Genomic DNA, 22,306 nt, shown 5'->3' on the forward strand with positions numbered 1-22,306 from the left:
GCTATGATCTATTTTGGGAACAACTTATGCTGGTTTTATGTTATGCTACTGCAATCACTGCTATTTATGGTCTTGCTATTATGAGAATTATGCACTCTGATGATGTTCTTGTTGTTATCATGTTCTTGCTATTATGATAATCTTGTTGTTATCATGTTCTTGTTGTTATGATAATATTGATGTTAAGATTGTTATGATTGTTCAATTTGATGATTCATATGATGGTCTTGCTCTTATGATAATCTTGCTGTTAAGATTGTTATGAATGTTCAATTCGATGATCCATATGATTCATTGATGAAATGAGGGTCAAGGTACCCCTAAGGCCATTTTGTTGATGAATCAATGAAATGAGGGTCAAGTTACCCCTAGGGCCATTTGTCGATGAATCGATGAAATGAGGGTCAAGGTACCCCTAGGGCCATTTTGTCGATGAATTGTTGAAATGAGGGTCAAGATACCCCTAGGGCCATTTTGTCGATGAATCGTTGAAATGAGGGTCAAGATACCCCTAGGGCCATTTTGTCGATGAATCACTGAAATGAGGGTCAAGGTACCCCTAAGGCCATTTTGTCGATGAATCGATGAAATGAGGGTCAAGGTACCCCTAAGGCCATTTTGTCGATGAATCGATGAAATGAGGGTCAAGATACCCCTAGGTTTATGTAGATGAATTATATACTCTGTTTTATCATTTTCTTGAAATTGTTTTGTATGGTGGTTTATTGACTTAGTTAATGCAATTCAGGCACTGCAGTCAACCAGTGGACCATCCTGCTTACCACCGGCTGTGGATGCTGAACTAAGGCTTCATGCTGTAAAAAAGCAATACGTTATGTTTTATGATGTTGTTGTATCTCATTCAACCCCCTACCCTGAAGCAACTTTGACACTTATCTGAACTTGCTAAATGCAGTCTACAGTGCCAGCAGTTAGTACAGTCTCAGCACCTACATGTGGTTTTGTATCCTCTACTGACATAGCCTCTAAGGTATGTTCATCTTGTTTTTAGAATGACACCTTTCATTTACGAAAGGATATAAGTTGTACGTCATTGTCATTGATAGGGGAAGTCGGCGTCTGAACTGAAAAAGCATTATGCTAGAATCGGTCACTTCCACTATGAAAAGAGGCCAAACTGTTTTGTTAGAGTCATGCAGGACAAGAGGTGCGAAACCCGTTTGGTATTACCCGACGGTGCGGCCTTTCTTTTACAGGCCAGCAATCTGAGCTTGCCTAGGTTTATCAATCTGGAGACTAGCACGGGATGTGGTTGGCGTGTTGAGTTGAAGCAAGGAGAAGATGGAATGCTGGAGTTGGCTGCGTTGTGGTGTGCCTTTGCCAAGTTCCATGAACTCAAGGTTGGATGCATGGCTGAATTTGCAGTTGTACACCCTGAGCTCATGAAGAACATCTTCAACCAGGCAGGAATTGAGGTGACATACACACTATGTGGCGATGTGAACTTCTTTACGTCGGATAAGTGAGCCTTCGTCATGTTAGCCTAGGCTGGTAGTACTTGTGTCGTGCTCGCAAGAAGGTTTGCCTTGTCAATGCGTAGAACAAGATGATTTAAGTTGTGTGTCTTTGTGAACTCCTTACGGTTCATTTAAGGCGTTTGTCTGCACAAATTAAGTGTTGTGACTGCTTATGGTTGATTTAAGGTATGTTTTTGCAGAATTTAAGCTTAATCCTGTGGTTGTGCCCTGTAATAATTATTTTCCTACTCATCTTATTACTAAAAGGAGGGCTGGCCAGCCCGTGCCCTATGTCATCCACGTTGAATCGACCCTTGTGTTAAAAGTTTACTGAATTTGTCATGGTGTCAATTATTATCTGAATCTGTCATGTGCCCACTGAAGTTGAAAGGTAACTGGATTTTTTTGGGTAACCTAAAATTGTCCTGGTGTCAATTGATACTAAATGTTTCGGGCTGGCCCAAATTGTCCGGGTGTCAATTTATCCTGGTGTTGAGATAACTGAATTTGCACTTGTGTGAATTGTTAACGGAATGTTGTGCGCACCTACTCGGTTGGCGCTTTAGGAGGTGCATGGTAATATTGGAAAGGTCCGTGGCTATGAGTCGTCTAATCAGCTGGCGTGTCATCCTTATCTGCTGGTCTGGCCGGGCAGGCGTGCTGTCATGCCTTTGTGTCAGGCGCTACAAGTACAGTAAAATAAAAGCCGGATGACCAAGGCCAACTTTTTCACCATGCAGAGCATGCATGTTCCCGATACGCGCCTCTTAATTTGTCGTTTTAATGGGCACTTTGGAAAGTTGGACAGCCCAACTCTCCATAGTCCTGACTATGTGGGCCACACTGCCCTTCTCTCATTATTTATGCGGTTCCGCTCTCCACTCTCCACTCATCCGAAACCCCTTTATCATCATCACTCTCCTCCTCTCCACCACTCCCACACCCACCTCCATTCCGTCAGCCATGGAATCAGCAAAGATCAAAGAAGAAGAAGATTTGGGGAGTTCTATCAGAAGCTTCTAGGATGGGCAGTACGCATGGAGTGAGAGATTGGCGGCGGAGATAGTCGGCAGCAGTCGGCAGCGAGATGTTCAGTCCAGTAGCACCAATGTGCCTCGTACTGTAAGTAATCCGCCCCGTCATTATTGGTACAACTGATTTGCATACTAGGTTTTCTCAAATCTTCCGTCGTTGCCTGTATTCAAATAGGTAGGTTTAAGGTGGCCATTCCAATCTAGGTTGATTTGCATGCGAGGTTTTTTTATGCAGTTGTTCCTTTCAAAACCGCATGGAATTGGTCACATTAGATTAATTTTAGAAGCTACGCTTAATCCTCATCAACAATTGATACAGATCTTCTTACCTTTGGAACGGAACCTTTAGATTCGCCTCCAAGCACATAGAACCGCCAAATTCTTAGCCACTGCACTCTGATGTACTATTTGAAATGAGGCCTATCCCCAATAAGGAACTACCGTAACCACAAAAATGCATGATTACGATATTATAATGGGGGTTTCTAATAGCTACTCACCGCCTAAAGATTCTATCATAATGTACTAAGTTGTATGGTTTGTACTCTAACTAGTCCCATGTTCTTGCGGACTGCTAAATGAATGCAGGAGATTAAAATGGAAATGGAAGAACTGAACCATGCGTTGGCAGCACCGCATGTTTCAACGCTGGCGGAGATGACTGTACAGGGATTCTTGCTAGCGGCTGAACGTGAGAAGAAAAGACAGAGAGATGTTTTGGCAGGTTGTACCAAGCAAGCAAGTGCCGCTGCACCCGCTGTTGTAAGTAACTCGCGTTGTGTTAAGTACAGATGCAACTTATTTGTCGCTGCAACCTACATTCAAAGCTTAATTTCCTCCTTGCAGGATTCATCTCTCCATGGACTTGCATGTTCTCCTGCTGCTCCTGCTGCAGTGCTTCATTGTTCTGCTTCAGCTCGTCATGCTTCACCAGAACTCCCAGAACGACCTCACAACAAGCTGCTGAAGAACCTGTATTCAGACAAGACGGTGGTTGTGGGTATTCTCGGGGCACACAGGAGTGAGTACAGGGGTAGGGTCCGTCCCTTGAAAAGTGGGCATGTTCATGATGTTCATACTCCTAGTCGTTTTATGGTTCAGATAGATTTAGATCAGAATCTTCAATTGTTCGTGCTGCCGAAAGGAGTCGAGAAATTCTTCAAGGGCACAGTCCCTCAGTGCATAAAGTTGCGCACAAGCATCATTGTCACTGGAACGTACATTTGAGCCACTACGAGGAGAAACTGGTCTTCAATAATGCCGAAGCTGGTTGGTGGAAGTTTGCAGATCACCATGATCTCAGGAATGGTGACATCCTCACCTTGACAGTGGTTGATGCGAACAAGCTGGATGTGAAGATCTACATTGCAATGGACTCGATGTAGAAGAATATGGAGTGCCATGAGCACAAATAGTTTGCTATCTTGCCTCGTACATGGTGAAGTGAAGTTTACTGTCAGCAGTGATAAAATGATCTTTTGTGTTCACCACCTGCAATGATTCAGTGATCTTTAGAACTATGTTGGTCTGTTACCTTACCTTTTGGTTTTATCATGAACTATGTTGGTCTGCTACCTTACCTTTTGTTTGTATCATGAGCCTGTCCCTAAATCTATTTAAGAGTCTAACTATATATTCTCATCTTTGGTCAAATATTTAAGCCTACATCTTGTTTCATACTACCCGCTAATCATTTTTCATAGCACAACCTGTTCTTTCAGAGACACGCTTAATTAGAGCATCTTCGGCTAATCATTTTCCATAGCACAACCTGTTCTTTCAGACACGCTTAGTTAGAGCATCTTCAGCCGCATCCCCAACGGGCCCTCCCCAGGCGTTTTTCTCGCGCTGGCGCCCAAAAAACGATCCAATCGCGCCCCCAGGAGCCCGTTTTTCGCCGGCTTGGGCCGAAATTGACGCCGGCGTAAGGCGGAACCCGGCGCGCTCGGGAGCGCCCGAGGGCGCCAGGGCGAGCGTTTTTTGCGCGAACAAACCGCGGGCCAGCCGTGTTAGCGAGACGGCGCCTCGTCTTCCCCCAGAGCGCCTCGGTTTCTCGCGGGGAATCAATGGCAAGGCTGCCGCCGGTCAGCCTTGCCATTGATTCCTCACGGGCGGCGCGTCATGGGCGGCGCGTCGACGCCTTCCCTCCCGCCACGCGTACACACGGCGCGGGCTATAAAACCCGCTGCTCCTCCTCGCCGCTGGACACACCAGCCCGAGCCCAAACCAACCGCCGCACCGCCGAGCTCCCCCGTCTCTGCTCTCTCTCGTTCGCGCCGCCGAGCTCTCGCGTCCTCCCCTTCTCCGACGATGGCCGAACGCTTCCCAGATGACGCCGCGGCAGCCAACGGCTTGCGCCGCCGCTCGCTCCAGGAGTGGGAGGCATGGCTGCTTTTTGAGCCAACATCCCGGCGCCGCCGAACATGCGCGCTGGGCCGACGGGGTGGAGGCTCAGCAACGGCGGCGGCCCCATCCCCCCGGTGCCCGACGTCGACGCGCGCCCCGGCGTCTTCGCCGCCGAGGTCGACCGCGTGCGGGCATCCCTCACGGAGGAACAGCGCGCCCTCCCCCAGTATGCCGCCGACAACCACGTGGCGTGGGCGGACTACTTCCAGCGGCGGCAGGCGCAGCGGCTGACGTCCACGAACAGGGTGCCGGTGGTCAGTGGCGTCAAGAACAGCGGCGGCCGCCGCGTCTGGTGGGGCGTCCCGGGCCGCACGCTCCACGAGGTGCTGAAGTACCTCGAGGGCGGCAATAACCCGTCGTTGGCATACCCTGCCGCGGCGGCCGTCCCACCCCCCACCCCCTCCCCCCCCCCCCCCCCGCCGGAGCGCCGGGCCGTGGGCGCCCAGGAGGTTTGGCTCCTCCTCTTCTTCCTCGTCCTCCCGCTCCTCCTCCCACTCTTCCGACTCGCCGGCGTTGTTCGGCGTCAAGGCCGAGCCTGCCGCGGAGACGCCGCTCGGCCGGCGCACCCGCAGCGCCGGCATCGTCATCAACGAGGGTGGCAGGCGCGCCCCCTCCTCGGCTCCTCCGCGCTTCGTCAAGCCAAAGACGGAGCCGGGGCTCCCCGTCGTGAAGACGGAGCCCGGGCTCGTCGGCGGCGTCAAGGAGGAGGAGCTCGACGACGCGGCGGCCCTCAAATGGGCGCGTGATGGCTGGGCGCAGCTGGAGCGCCAGCGCCAGCATGCCGCCTACGAGCGGTTTGAAGCTCAGGGCCGTGGCCGGGATGAGGGAGGCATCGTCGTCCTCGACGACAGCGACGACGACGACACGCCGCCGCCACCACCGGTCCGCCTTGGAGACGTCGGGCAGGGGTCCAGCAGGGGCGGCCGCGCCGTCAAGAAGGAGAAGGCCGACGACGACGATGAGGACGGCGGCGACGTCGGCGACTTCGCTGCGCTCAACGACTTCTTCGCTGCGCTCAACGACTTCTTTGCTCCGTAGATGTCTTTTTTAAAAAAAATTATGTAATGCTGAACATATTGAATATTAATGTCAGATTTGTCGAATTTAGCCAAACTTTGTCGAATTCAGATTTTTTTTAGAAAAAAACATGTCTGAGACGATCCTGGGGCGAGCGGCTGGGAACCCGCTCGCCCCCATGCCAATTTTAGCGCCGGCTCGTCTCCAGGGGACGCGTAAAATCGTCGTCTGGGGGGCAACGACTGGAGATGCTCTTAGAAATAAGGCATGACAATTTTGCACGGACGCTAGCTGTGTAGGCCTCGTCCCGTCCCATGGATCCGGCTTGCCTACTCCCTCTTCATGCTTCCATCCGTGCTCTCACTTCATTCTACGATTGTCTTTTTTCCTCTTTTCTTTCTAATCTAATCATCTTCCCTCCTGATTTTAAGAAGATAGGGCCGGATCTTATTTTCTTCCAATCAAGGAGCACGGATAGGCACACGCCGGGGGAGCAGGCAAGTCTCGTCATCTGTTAGTGCCTGCCCTTTTGGTGCTACACACACAGAGGCGCGTGTCGCCTCCCATGTCACGCCTACCTATTTTGCGCAACATACACCATCGGTACAACACAGACCGAGCGTCCTGTAGTATACCGGCTTGCATGTCATGCCTACCTGTTTGGCGGTACATACACCCAGTATACAAAGCTCGTAAAAGCCTGGATGTTCTGATTTACGTAAAATGCAATGATTCCCCTAAATTAGAACCCCCATGCATATTTGAGATTACTCAAAAAATAGGTTATGTTTGTAGAACAAATTGAGTTAACATGGACAGCCGTACAAATTAGTAAACTGCAACAATCCACCTCAATTTGAACTCCACAAAAACTTCAGTGAGCTAAAAAAAATTAAGTTTACTTTACAAAAGAAAGTCAGTAAGGTCACAAATTAAGAAAACTGGAAAATGTGTGGTTCGGTTAACGTTTCACAGGATAACAAATTCAGTTAGGTTTGAACAATTCAGTAAAACACTTGGAGAAATTCAGTTAAGGACAGAGTTTATTTTAGACACCCGTGCATACTTTAGTTAACTGACAAATTCAGTCAACGTTGGAGAGCATGTTAAAATCAGTTATGTTACAACACGTGGAGAAACTCGGTTAAGGTTGGACAGGATCAGAAATTCAGTTAAGGATAGAGTTTATTTTAGACACCTGTACATACTTCAGTTAACTGACAAATTCATTCAACGTTGGACAGAATAATAAATTCAGTTATGTTACAACACTTTCTGAAATTCAGTTAAGGTTGGACACGATAACAAATTCAGTTAACGATACAGTTTATTTTAGACACGCGTACATACTTCAGTTAACTCACAAATTCAGTTAACGCTGTATAGGATAATAAATTCAGTTGTGTTAGAACACCCGGAGAATGTCAGTTAGCTGAAAAGTACAGTTAACTTTGGACAGCACGACAAATTTATCGCAGAGAGAACATTTGGTGTGTTTACGATTGCAAATTAGTGGTTCGGAACTGAAGAAACATGCATAAGAGAACTACGTACAGAAAAGAAACGAATTACGGCCAAAAGCTTACTAGGACTACGGTGCTGAGGTCAGACAGGTAGCACTAACAGAAAAGATATCTTCTAACTGACAAAAGGAGTGTTGGACGAGCTCATCGATGCCTTCGGTGCGTGTACGTCTTCATCGCAGCCGGCATTATTGCATCCACGTTGGGGCCGCTGGAGTCTTGGACACCGGGAGTGCACGCTGATATACGGTGCTTAGCGTTGAACTCGGCCTCGTCTGCTATGCGCGCAGCCTCTTGGACGCGCACGACGCAGTTCCAGACCCTCCTCCTGGTGTCGCGCTCCGCCTCTGTCGCGTGCCGGCGGAGCTCGACGATGCATGCTGACAGGCGCCTGACCTCATCGGCCAGGTGTCCCAGCTGATCGTCTCGCGCCTGGATCATCTCTGCCTCTAGCATCGCCTGGTCCCTCATGGAAGTAAGAACCGACGCCGCTTCAAAACTTGACGCGGCGGTACCTCCTTTTTGGCTTGGGTCTTCTTGGAGTAGGGGCTGTCAAGATGTCTGTGGGAGGGGATGTAGTTTCTGCGGTGCATTGAGATTCGTCGTAGGAGGTGGGAGGCGTTAAAACGGTGCTTTTTTTTTTACATCAGTACAGACATAAACGCTCATATATACGCGCATACACTCATTCCTATGAACGCACACACGCACATTCTATCCCTATCAGCACCTTCGAGAGACTAAGCCGGCATATCATCTTGAGATTTACAAAGTCATCGTAGTCGCCTCGTCATCGGAATGAACGCACACACGCACATTCTATCCCTATCAGCACCTCCGAGAGATTAAGCCGGCATATCATCTTGAGATTTACGAAGTCATCGTAGTCGCCTCGTCATCGGAATGAACGCACACACGCACATCCTATCCCTATCAGCACCTCCGAGAGACTAAGCCGGCATATCATCTTGAGATTTACGAAGTCATCGTAGTCGCCTCGTCATCGACGGGAACGTCTCCTCCCACTAAAAGCGCATCGCCGGAAATCCTGAAATAAATCCAGGAATAATGCGAGCACCAGGATTTAAACCCTGGTGGGTTGGGGATACCACTGTCCACCTAACCATCTCAACCACAGGTTGGTTCGCGGTTAAAGACGGTGCTGGCTGAGGCAAGTGTACCGGTTGGCTTTCGCGGATGTGCCATACGGATATGGCAAGAATCAACTGAGAGGAGGATGCCATGGACAGTGGGGAATTATGGCTGGAGCTCAATATACACATTAGTCCCGGTTGCATTACGAACCGGCATTAATCCCGGTTCGAGCGGCTAAAGGCATTAGTCCCGGCTCAAATGAGACCTTTAGTCCCGATTCGAGACACGAACCGGAACTAAAGGATGCGATGCCCTTTAGTCCCATTCGTATCTCGAACCGGGACTAAAGATTAGACCTTTAGTCCCGGGACTACAAAAAAAAGATAGAAACTTCAAAAAATAAAATCCTTTGAGACATAGTTATCTTACCACATCTACTAGTTAGGAAAATTAAAAACTTACATTTGGAGATGTTTTGCAAAAATGTGTTATGAAAAAGTAAAAAACGGCTACAACTTTTGCATACGATGTCGGAAAAAACGTATAATATATCATAATGTTCAGCACGAAAATCCGCATCCGATTTTGACGGCCATATGCCATTTTGCAAATTTTTAGAATTCTCAAATTCTAAAAGGAAAAAAATTATGCTCAAATTTCAGTTTTTTGAATTTTGGTTAAATCTAGTCAAACTACTTATTCAAGAAATATTAGTGATACTAAATAATTATTCAAGAATATTGGTGTTACTAAATAATTATTTCAGTTTTTTTGAATTTTGGTCAAACTGTGGTCAAACTACTTATTCAAGAAATATTAGTGTTACTAAATAATTATTGTTTTTTAGAATAATAGTTTCAAACTCAAACAATGAAACGTGTGACTTCATGCTCAATGAAACGAGGGGGAATAGAAACCAGAAGTTAAGCGTGCTCAGGCTAGAGTAGTGAGAGGATGGGTGATCGACCGAGAAGTTAGATGATTTGGAATTATGAGGAGAAAACCGGAGTGCCGGAGGGGTTACCGGAACCCCTCGGGGAAGTATTGGGCCTTAGTGGGCCTGAGGGGAGAGAGAGGGCAGCAACCCAGGAGGTGGCGCGCCCCCTCCCATGAGGAGTCCGAATTGGACTAGGGGAGGGGTGGCGCGGCCCATCTTTCCCTCTCCCTCTCCCTCTCTTTCCTTCCCCCTTCCCCCTTCCTAGTAGGACTAGGAAAGGATGAATCCTACTCCTACTAGGAGGAGGATTCCTCCTCTCCTTGGGGCGCACCAAGGCCGGCCGGCCTCCCCCCTTGCTCCTTTATATACGGGGGGGGGGGGGGCATCCAAAGACACACAAGTTGATTGTTCCAAGCCGTGTGCGGTACCCCCTCCACCATAATCCACCTCGATCATGTCGTAGTAGTGCTTAGGTGAAGCCCTGCGTCGGTAGCAACATCATCACCGTCATCACCCCGTCGTGCTGACGGAACTCTCCCTCGAAGCTCTGCTGGATCGGAGTTCGTGGGACGTCATTGAGCTGAACGTGTGCTGAACTCGGAGGTGTCGTGCGTTCGGTACTTGGGTCGGTCGGATCGTGAAGACGTACGACTACATCAACCGCGTTCTCATAACGCTTCCGCTTACGGTCTACGAGGGTACGTGGACGATACTCTCCCCTCTCGTTGTTATGCATCACCATGATCTTGCATGTGCGTAGGAATTTTTTTGAAATTACTGCGTTTCCCAACAGTGGCATCCGAGCCAGTTTATGCGTAGATGTTATATGCACGATTAGAACACAAAGGAGTTGTGGGCGTGGGTATATACATATTGCTTGCCGTCACTAGTTGATTCTTAATTCAGCGGCATTGTTGGATGAAGCGGCACAGACCGACATTACGCGTACGCTTACGCGAGACTGGTTCTACCGACGTGATTCGCACACAGGTGGCTAGTGGGTGTCAATTTCTCCAACTTTAGTTGAATCGGATTCAATGAACAGGGTTCTTTATGAAGATCAAAAAGCAATCACTATACTGCATTGTGGTTTTTGATGCGTAGGTAAGAACGGTTCTTGCTCAACCCGCAGTAGCCACGTAAAACTTGCAACAACAAAGTAGAGGACGTCTAACTTGTTTTTGCAGGGCTTGTTGTGATGTAATATGGTCAAGACGTGATGAGATATAAGTTGTTGTATGAGATGATCATGTTTTGTTGAAGTTATCGGCAACTGGCAGAAGCCTTATGGTTGTCTCTTTATTGCATAAGATGCAAGCGCCAAATAATTGCTTTACTTTATCGCTATGCGATAGCAATAGTTGCAAGAGCAATAGTTGGCAAGACGACCATATGATGACACGTTGATAGAGATCAAGATGATGGAGATCATGGTGTCATGCCGGTGACGATAGAGATCATGATGGTACTTTGGAGATGGAGATTGAAGGCGCAAAATGATCATGGCCATATCATGTCACATTTTTTGATTGCATGTGATGTTTATCCTTTATGCATCTTATTTTGCTTAGATCGACGGTAGCATTATAAGATGATCTCTCACTAAATTTCAAGGTATAAGTGTTCTCCCTGAGTATGCACCGTTGCGAAAGTTCGTCGTGCCGAGACACCACGTGATGATCGGGTGTGATAAGCTCTACATTCACATACAACGGGTGCAAGCCAGTTTTGCACACGCAGAATACTTGGGTTAAACTTGACGAGCCTAGCATATGCAGATATGGCCTCGGAACACTGGAGACCGAAAGGTCGAGCGTGAATCATATAGTAGATATGATCAACATAGTGATGTTCACCATTGAAAACTACTCCATCTCACATGATGATCGAACATGGTTTAGTTGATTTGGATCACGTGATTATTTAGATGACTAGAGGGATGTCTATCTAAGTGGGAGTTCCTAAGTAATATGATTAAATTGAACTTTAATTTATCATGAACTTAGTCCTGATAGTATTTGCATAACTATGTTGTAGATCAATAGCTCGCGGTGTAGCTCCCCGTTTATTTTTGATATGTTCCTAGAGAAAAACTATGTTTAAAGATGATAGTAGCAATGATGCAGACTGGGTCCGTGATCTGAGGATTATCCTCATTGCTGCACAGAAGAATTATGTCCTTGATGCACCGTTAGGTGACAGACCTATTGCAGGACTAGATGCAGACGTTATGAATGTTTGACAAGCTCGGTATGATGACTACTTGATAGTTTAGTGCACCATGCTTTACGGCTTAGAACCGGGAATTCAAAAATGTTTTGAACGCCACGGAGGATATAAGATGTTCCAAGAGTTGAAATTGGTATCTCATACTCATGCCCGTGTCAAGAGGTATGAGACCTCTGACAGTACTTTGCCTACAAGATGGAGGAGAATAGCTCAATGAATGAGCATGTGCTTAAGCATGTCTGAGTACTAAAATCACTTGAATCAAGTGGGAGTTAATCTTCCTGATAAGATAGTGATTGACAGAGTTCTCTAGTCACTATCACCAAATTACTAGAACTTCGTGATGAACTATAATATGCAAGGGATAACTGAAACGATTCCCAAAGCTCTTTGCGATGCTGAAATCGGCAAAGGTAGAAATCAAGAAAAAGCATCAAGTGTTGATGGTTAACAAGACCACTAGTTTCAAGTAAAAGGGCAAGGGAAATAAAGGGAACTTCAAGAAGAATGGCAAGCAAGTTGCCACTCCCATGAAGAAGCCCAAAGCTAGACCCAATCCTGAAACTGAGTGCTTGTACTGCAAAGGAAATGGTCACTGGAAGTGGAACTGCCCTAGATACTTGACGGATAAGAAGGATGGCAAAGTGAATAAAGGTATATTTCATATACATGTTATTGATGTGTACTTTACTAGTGTTTATAGCAAACCCCTCGGTATTTGATACTAGTTCAGTTACTAAGAGTAGTAACTTGAAACGGGAGTTGCAAAATAAACAAAGACTAGTTGAGGACGAGGTGACGATGTGTGTTGGAAATGATTCCAAGGTTGATAAGATCACCATCGCACACTCCCTTTACCTTCGAGATTAGTGTTGAACCTAAAATAAATGTTGTTTGGTGTTTGCGTTGAGCATAATATGATTGGATCATGTTTATTGCAATACGGTTATTCACTTAAGTCAAATAATAATTGTTATTCTGTTTACATGAATAAAACCTTCTGTGGTCATACACCCAAGGTGAATGGTTTATTGAATCTCGATCGTAGTGATACACATATTCATAATATTGAAGCCAAAAGATGCAAAGTTAATAATGATAGTGCAACCTATTTGTGGCACTGTCGTTTAGGTCATATTGGTGTAAAGTGCATGAAGAAACTCCATGCTGATGGACTTTTGGAATCACTTGATGCTTGTGAACCATGCCTCATGGGCAAGATGACTAAGACTCTATTCTCCGGAACAATGAAGTGAGCAACTGACTTATTGGAAATAATACATAATGATGTATGCGATCTGATAAGTGTTGAGGCTCGCGGCGGGTATCGTTATTTCTGACCTTCACAGATGATTTGAGCAGATATGGGTATATCTACTTAATGAAACATAAGTCTGAAATATTTGAAAAGTTCAAAGAATTTCAGAGTGAAGTGGAAAATCATCGTAACAAGAAAATAAAGTTTCTACGATCTGATCGCGGAGGCAAATATTTCAGTTACGAGTTTGTTCTTCATTTGAAACAATGTGGAATAGTTTCGCAACTCACGCCACCTGGAACACCACAGCATAATGGTGTGTCCGAACATTATATTCGTACTTTACTGGATATGGTGCGATCTATGATGTCTCTTACCGATTTACCACTATCGTTTTGGGGTTATGCATTAGAGACAGCTGCATTCACATTAAATAGGGCACCATATAAATCCGTTGAGACGACACCGTATGAACTATGGTTTGGCAAGAAACCTAAGCTGTCGTTTCTTAAAGTTTGGAGTTGCAATGCTTATGTGAAAAAGTTTCATCCTGATAAGCTCAAATCCAAATCGGAGAAATGTGTCTTCATAGGATACCCAAATGAGACAGTTGGGTACACCTTCTATCACAGATCCGAAGGCAAGACATTCGTTGCTAAGAATGGATCCTTTCTAGAGAAGGAGTTTCTCTCGAAAGAAGTGAAAGGATCGATATAGTTGACTAGATGGGGGGTGAATAGGCAACTAACAATTTTTAGCTTTTCTTTACCAATTTAAACTTTGCATCAAAGTAGGTTGTCTAGATATGCAACTAGGTGAGCAACCTATATGATGCAACAAGAACAAGAACACAAGCAAGCAAGGGATATAACACAAATAAGCTTGCACAAGTAAATGCACGAGATAACCAAGAGCGGAGCCAGTGAAGACGAGGATGTGTTACCGAAGTTCCTTCCTTTTGAGGGGAAGTACGTCTCTGTTGGAGCGGTGTGGAGGCACAATGCTCCCCAAGAAGCCACTAGAGCCACCGTATTCTCCTCACGCCCTCACATAATGCGGGATGCCGTGATTCCACTAATGGTGCCCTTGGAGGCGGTGACCGGACCTTTACAAACAAGGTTGGGGCTATCTCAACAACTTAATTGGAGGCTCCCAACGATACCACAAAGCTTCATCACAATGGAATATGGCTCTGCGGTGACCTCAACCGTCTAGGGTGCTCAAACACCCAAGAGTAATAAGATCCGCAAGGGATGAGTGAGGGGAATCAAATTTATCTTGGTGGAAGTGTAGATTTAGGCCTTCTCAACCAATCACTAGAGAATCAACAAGTTTGATTGGCTAGAAAGAGAGATCGGGCGAAAATGGAGCTTGGAGCAATAATGGAGCTTGGGGATTAAAGAGATAGTCAACTCGGAGAAGAAGACACTCCTTTTATAGTGGAAGAACAAATTCAACCGGTATCCACCAACCCAGCCTGCGTAGCACGGTAATATCGCGCCAGGGCCGCGGTACTACCGCAGGGGCATGTGGTACTACCGCAGGGCCCTGCGGTACTACCGCCTGAGCAGCACAAACCAGGACAGCCCAAATGCACTGAAGCAGAGGGCGGTAGAACCGCTGGCGCGGTACTACTGCTCCCCCTTGCGATACTACCACAAGGCAGGGATGTTCCAGATTTTGAGAAGGCACGGACATATAAAAATACATCCGTGGCAATTTCCGTTGTGTTGGAGTCAATGCAAAAATCAGACACGGTAGTACCGTGAGCCAAGAGCGGTACTGCCGCGCGGGGTGCGGATGTAAAAAATTACATCAGCTCCTACTACCGCGCAGGCTGCTGAGCCAGACCATAACGCACGGTACCACCGCACACTGGGCGCCGTACTACCGCGTAGGGCACGGATGTAAAAAATTACATCCGCTCCTACTACTGCAGCCATAGCAGTGCCCGGCCTGGGGCCATAGTACTACAGCTCCAAAGGAGTGGTACTAGCGTGGGCGCTTGCGGTAGTACCGCGCCTGGGCCCGGTGCTACCGCAAGGGCCTGCGGTACTGCCGCTCCTAGGAGCAGTACTACCGCATGCCCAAGCTCAGCCAACACGACAATTTGCACAGACGAGAAAAAAACGGAGGATGCTCCAAAATGCCAAAGGAAAGGCGGTGCAAAGGAGAAGATGTGTATGTCATGATTCCACCAAAATCATTCCAAAGCGGACCCCCTCTTAATAGTACGGCTTTCCTACGACTCAAATCCACCGAAAAGAAACATAGAGAAACGTCGTCTTCAATAGTCTTCGAGGGGCACCAAAACGTCTTGTGCCTAGTGATGAAATATCTAAAATACTCAATGCACACAATTAGTCCGCAAAAGTATTGTCATCAATCACCAAAACAACTAAGGGAGAAATATGCCCTTACAATCTCCCCCTTTTTGGTGGATTGATGACAATACGGGATTTGCATAAAAGGAGATAACATAGAACATGGGCACACCCCATACCTCTAAAATATAGATGGGCTCCCCCTATATGTGTGCTATCTAGATGAGTGCTTTGGACTGCACGGCACACATACTAGGATCAACACTCCCCCTATATTTTAGAGACAAGGCATATCTTGCGACAAAGGCCTAACACTAAGCAAGATAGTACAAATGAGCATAATATAAATAGCACAAGATAGTTGTGACACCCGGATAATCAAGTTACAGTAAACCCCTGTTAATGATGCCATGTCATCATGATTAAAATTTTGCTAAGCCTCACTTATTTCAAACTTAGTTCAAATACAAATACAAATAACAAGTCAAATTATAGTTTCATAAAATAACAAGATAAAAATGTTCGTCGGGTTGCAAATATTCACTAACTAATTATCGTGTAGGAACCAACATCATTTAAATCACCATTTAGTTCCTAGGATAATATAAAGTGGTCTAACAACATGTTAATTGACCTATTAAATTTAAAAAAATGCTTGAACAATTCCGTTGACTCTGAAACTTTTTATGAAACACCACAATGTTAAGTTTGAATTATGTGCCAAATTTCAATATTAACTAAATTCATTTACTATAGTGTTTAAATAGAAAACAGTGCTGAAAGAAAGAAAAACAGAAAAGGTCTAGCTAAAGAAAAAGAGAAAACAAGAGGAACTAATCTACAGTGCACTTTGGCCCATCTAGCAACTTACCCAGGCCTAGCCCATCTATCTCTCCTTCAACCTTACGTACAGGAGCATGGGCGTGGCACACATCCAGGACGCCATGCTTATAAGGACCCCCCCCCCCCCCCCCCCCCCCCCCCCCCCCCCCCCCCTTTTCCTCTCTGGCTTGGATTCGATCTCGTGAGCCCGTGCGGTGACCGCTGCCTTTTCCTCGTTGTCGCGGCCACCGTCTTCTCTGACGTGCGGGAGGCCGCCCAGGAGATCTGCCACGGTCGGTTTCGTCCGTTTAGAGGACCAGTTGGAGCCAGGAGGACCTACATCAACGGGATCGACGTCGCCTTCAAGCTCTGTCCCGCCACTCGCCGTCTTCGATTCGGCCTCACGGGAGCCTCCTCGAGCCCGCCTTGCTCCTCTGCCAACTCACCGTGAGCTCCTCCTTCAGATCCCCCTTTTCCCCTTCGATTTGGACACCGTAGGCTACCGTCGCCATCGTGTCCGAGCTCCCACGTACATTCGCTGCTGCTCCTCCTCCTACGTGTGCACCGTACCGCGCCCGGCCACAGCCGCCCACGCCAGGCCTCGCTCACTTCCGCCCGCCGTGCCCTGGCGCAGCCCCGCGCAGCCCGCTGCTCCCGCGACCCCTGCTGCCCGCTGTCGTGTACTGCTGCTTCCTGCTGCCGTTCGCTGCATGCCGCAACTGCTCCTGCATCGCTGCTGCTGCTACCTCTTGTGATGCCCCTGTCCCGCCGCCGCTGCCTAGTGCCCCGCCGCCGGCGACCCAGGCCTGCTGCCGGCCGCGCCCTCCCGCTGGCCGCCGCCGCGCCCGGGCCCTCACGCTACCCCTTGCCGCTGTCGAGCGAAGCCGCCGGCGCCCTGTGCCCGTGTGCGACCGTGAGCCCAGCCAGGGGCCGGCTGGTTCACTGCACGTGGGGCCCAACCCCTGTAAACAAAAAAAGAAAAGTGAAATAAAAAACTATTGATTAGCTAAATATACTAATTAATTAAATTAATTAACCTAAACTTAATTAGTTTAATTAACTAATTAGTTAGTTAGTTAACACTAACAAAAATTGACATGTGGGCCCGCTGCCTAGTTGACTAGTCAACTACTCCCTCCGTTCCTAAATACTTGTCTTTTTAGGCATTTCAACAAGTGACTACATACGGAGCAAAATGAGTGAATGTACACTCTAAAATATGTCCACATACATCCGTATGTAGTAGTCATTTGAAATGTCTAGAAAGACAAATATTTAGGAACGGAGGGAGTAGTCAATAGTTGACCGGGTGAACGGGGCCCACTGTCAGCCTCTGGTGGCCCTGCTGTGTGCACTCTGCTGGGTGCACATAGTTATTCATTTTATTTTCGAACTAATAATAGTTACAGAAAATGATTAAAACTTTGAAATTAATATAAAATAAACTGTATCTCGGATGAAAATACTTTGTACATGAAAGTTGCTCAGAACGACAAGACAAATTCGAATACGCAGTCCATTTGTTCGCCACACATCCCTAGCATAGCGAACGTGCAACAATCCCCCTTCGGTTCGTCTGTCCGAAAACGTCAAACACCGGGAATACTTTCCCAGATGTTTTCCCCATTCGCCAGTAGCACCTATTACTACGTTAGGTCACCTCTAGCACCACGTAATTCCATGTTACACTTTATGATGCTTTGATTGCTCTGTTATTTATTGTGTTCCCCCTCCGTTACTTCTTTCTGGTAGACCCCGAGACTACCGGTGACCCCCAGTTCGACTACGGTGTTGACGAACCCTCCTTCTTGCCAAAGCAACCAGGCAAGCCCCCCCTTAATCACCAGATATCGCCTATTCTTCTCTCTATTGCTTGCGTTAGAGTAGTGTAGCATGTTACTGCTTTCTGTTAATCCTATTCTGTTGCATAGCCTGTCATTGTTGCTACAGTTGTTGATACCTTACCTGCATTCCTAAATGCCTAGTATAGGATGCTAGTTTATCATCAGTGGCCCTACATTCTTGTCCGTCTTCCATGCTATAATATCCGGCCGTGATCACTAGGGAGGTGATCACGGGTATATACTTATATACATATACATGATACATGTGATGACTAAAGATGGGTCAGCTCGTAGAGTACGCGCGAGTGATTCACAGGTTGGGGGCTGAAAGGACCTTTGTCCCGATGGCCCTGTGGGTGGATCTTTGTGGCGGAGCGACAGGGCATGTTGAGACCACCCAGGAGAGAGGTGGGCCTGGCCCTGGTCGATGTTCGCGATTACTTCAAGATAACACGCTTAACGAGATCTTGGTATTTGATCTGAGTCTGGCCACTGGCCTATACACACTAACCAACTACGCGGGAACAGTTATGGGCACTCGATGTTGTGGTATCAGCCGAAGCCTTCGTGACATCAGCGACTGAGCGGCGCGCGCCGGGTTGGACCGTGTAACGCAACTTCCTTTGTAATGGAGGTTGCTAGGTCTGCGACGTGTAATAGGTGCCTAGGTAGGGCTGCGACGTGTTGATCTTTCGAGGCCGGGCATGACCCAGGAAAGTGTGTCCGGACAAAGGGGATCGAGCGTGTTGGGAAATGTGGTTCACCCCTGCAGGGAAGTTTATCTATTCGAATAGTCGTGTCCCTCGGTAAAAGGATGACCCAGAGTTGTACCTTGACCTTATGACAACTAGAACCGGATACTTAATAAAACACACCCTTCCAAGTGCCAGATACAACCGGTGATCGCTCTCTCACAGGGCGACGAGGGGAGGATCGCCGGGTAGGATTATGTTATGCGATGATACTTGGTGAACTTACCATCCACTCTCTTCTACATGCCGCAAGATGGAGGTTGCCAGAAGCGTAGTCTTCGACAGCACTAGCTATCCCCCTCTTATTCTAGCATTCTGCAGTTCAGTCCACATACTACCCCTTTCATTGATACCAATGCATATGTAGTGTAGCTCCTTGCTTGCGAGTACTTCGGATGAGTACTCACGGTTGCTTTGCTCCCGCTTTTTCCCCTTTCTATACCCGATTGTTGCGACCAGACGTTGGAGCCCGGGAGCCATACGCCACCGTCGACGACGACTCCTGCTACACTGGAGGTGCCTACAACTACGTGCAGGCCGCTGACGACGACCAGGAGTAGTTTAGGAGGATCCCAGGCAGGAGGCTTGCGCCTCTTTCGATTTGTATCCCAGTTTGTGCTAGCCATCTTATGGCAACTTGTTTAACTTATGTCTGTACTCAGATATTGTTGCTTCCGCTGACTCGTCCATGACCGAGCTCTTGTATTCGAGCCCTCGAGGCCCCTGGCTTGTAATATAAAGCTTGTATTATTTTAATTTGTGTCTAGAGTTGTGTTGTGATACCTTCCCGTGAGTCCTTGATCTTGATCGTATACATTTGTGTGTATGATTAGTGTACAATTGAATCGAGGGTGTCACAAGTTGGTATCAGAGCCGACTGCCTGTAGGAATACCCCTTCCAAACTCCTTGGCCGAAGTCTAGTCTAGTCATTGAAAAAAAAATTACTAACATGGCTGCCTGTCTTACGGACCCACATCGCCATTGGATGGTATTAGGATCTTTTACTCCTCGTCTATACTCTGGGACTCTGATCTCTATTCTATTCGGGTTAAATGAATTTTGCTAAATCTAACATTAGGATCTCGTGATCACTTTCACCTGGAGAACACCTTATTACCGATGATCGTCTGCTGCACCAGAAGATTCCGAGATTACTCTACGATGTTCTCCCGAGACACTTATACCCATCGCCTTTGCAAATTCCCTACCATTGTTATATCCTTATTGATAACTGCATACATCTGCCATTCTTACATTTAATCCCATTGATCTTGTTATTACAAGATGCCCCGAACTGCTCTCCGTTGTTCCAAGAATCATTTGAGCTTACTGCCTTGCAGTTCTTGCCATATGAATACCCTCTACGGATAATTCCTCGCACTTACTGAGTATCGGCTCTTCCCCTATTGTTCATATGATTCACAAGACACGTTAAAATACTATCTGATCTTTCGGTAATCCTCTGCCCGCAAATACTTGTCTGCTTGCATTATGGTTGCGTTCCATATGGCTAGCAATATTCATAGTATCCCTTGTCATTATCATTTTGAGTCCCTTGATTCATCCTCCCGGCTCAGATGACATTTTAAACATGAGCTGGATCTCGACCAATCAAATTGCCATCGATTGTACCCCTAAGACTACTCAACTTATCCATCCCTAATCAGAGCATTGCTTCTGATCCCTTGTCTTGGAATTCATAATTCCTTTGCAATTGAGCTTTGAGTTAGTCAGTTGTTTCTATAATCCGATCTCCTTGCATTCTTTCCTCCTTTGGTTGAATACTGATGCTCGCATCAGATCCCTTGTTGATCACCAGACCCTTTGTCGTGTTTTATCCGACAACGTCCTTCATATTCAATAAACTTGTGAGCCTTTCCTCGGATACATAATGCCTTTGGTAAATTGTATCCTCTGCTTGCTCAAGCATGCTCTACTATCGAGCTTGTGCTATTTATTCTTGAAATTTTTGGTATATACTCCTAAGATGCCCCGATGGGTTGAACCTATGCCTTCCCCAAACCGTATGAACCTGAAAGTTTTCGCGAGTCATACTCTTTTGTTGTTTCGCCAGATAAAATTTCTACACTATAGCTTCATCAAAAGCGAGAAGTAAAATGAAAGGTTATGCATTGAAGAAGTGGGAGTCGATCTTGAGCCTTTGCGTTCATGCCCATGGACCCGATGTGGAACTTATCATCAAAGCTTCTTGAAATGATAATAATCCCCTTGTTATAAGTGCATCGTGTATCTATGTTTGGTCCTTTGCGATCGTGGTTCCGACCATATTGTTCTTCTTTGATCCCATTCTCGAACAAGTTGAAGTACTTGTCTTCTGCAGGACAATACACCTATCCAACCTCTATTCTGCTCTACCTTCGAGTATACCCTCTGGTATCTCGAGAATATCACGGAACTACATAACTTCTTACGAGTTCTGCATCAACTATTATTCTCGCCGATTCCAATCCCCCTTGGGTTCTGAGTTAATAGTCACTTGAGAACACCGATAAGTGAATCGATCCGCACTCCGATTCAGTAACTCTAAGTAATTTTCGTTGCTTATGAGCTTAATAATCCTTCAAGTTATTCCTAACCTGATCGGCTATATCATTATCGTGCTAAATTTTAACTGTGCCACTGGTCCTTATTCCCGGAGCACAACTTCCGATGATGAGCTAAGCTTACGTCGATTTACTCGTCTTATCGTCCCACCTCGAACAGCAAGCTTGATTCCGAGTTTGTGTCCATGGTTCCAATAACCCTTCGCCTCACCATTGCTTCTGCTTGATGTCATTGCTGGTCGATTACATCTGCATGGAACCTCTCGACAAATGTATTGTGATCGTCATCAACATTTTTACGCCTTACAGGATATCAATCGAATACGTGGTGATAAGTACCATCCCAGTCCCTTGGTAAATTGAGTTACCATCGACAACATCCTTACCTTCCTTTCATCACAAACTTGTTCATGTCATGGATGCAACTTGATATCCAGCTTGTATTATGTTCTACCTTCAAGTATTACTATCCTTTACGTCAAGGATGTTGTGACAATTGTTCCACCTCTTAAGAATTCTTGTGGTAATACTTCTCGCAATCTCCGTTCATTTCTTGCCCCCCGTGTTGTTGCTAACCAGAATACCAGCAAATGAACTATGATGTGTGAATTCAAAACTTCTAGCAACCCTATTGTTTCGAAGTGAATGGCCGATAGTTTCGTTATCGAATCACCATTCTAACTTTGATCGTCCTACTTGGTCCATATTTCCAGGTGCATTTTCATTCAATATTTAATTGTGGATGTTCTCATGAAACATACCTCATTATATACTTCGGTGTGTCAAATGTTATCACCTTGTTCACTTAATTGTGCAAATCCATATTGTTGGATACCTCGATGAATTGCCGTTGTGTCCATCCGCCACCTCTTCATCCTCTCCATGGTTTACTGATGAACTCTTGTTTCAGAACTTGCTTCTATAGTTCATTTCCAGAGAATCTTATAATGTCATCTCGTCGATTTTTGTTGCACCTCTTCTCAGGCTTCCTGAGCCTGAGGTATCCTGACACCAATCAGATC

General features: G+C 46.5%; 1 protein-coding gene across 1 annotated transcript; it reads left to right on the plus strand.

Annotated features, from left to right (window-relative positions):
• Positions 1–2,357: 2,357 nt before the first annotated feature.
• Positions 2,358–4,165, plus strand: LOC125516093 (uncharacterized). Its single transcript, XM_048681575.1, has 3 exons — positions 2,358–2,600; positions 3,101–3,274; positions 3,359–4,165. Exons 2-3 carry the CDS (start codon positions 3,110–3,112, stop codon positions 3,737–3,739), a joined length of 546 nt encoding a protein of 181 aa, XP_048537532.1. The 5' UTR covers positions 2,358–2,600; positions 3,101–3,109; the 3' UTR covers positions 3,740–4,165.
• Positions 4,166–22,306: the final 18,141 nt, after the last annotated feature.

Source organism: Triticum urartu, chromosome 6A (assembly GCF_056163025.1).
Source record: "Triticum urartu cultivar PI428250 chromosome 6A, HENAU_Tu73, whole genome shotgun sequence".
Classification (NCBI taxonomy): domain Eukaryota; kingdom Viridiplantae; phylum Streptophyta; class Magnoliopsida; order Poales; family Poaceae; genus Triticum; species Triticum urartu.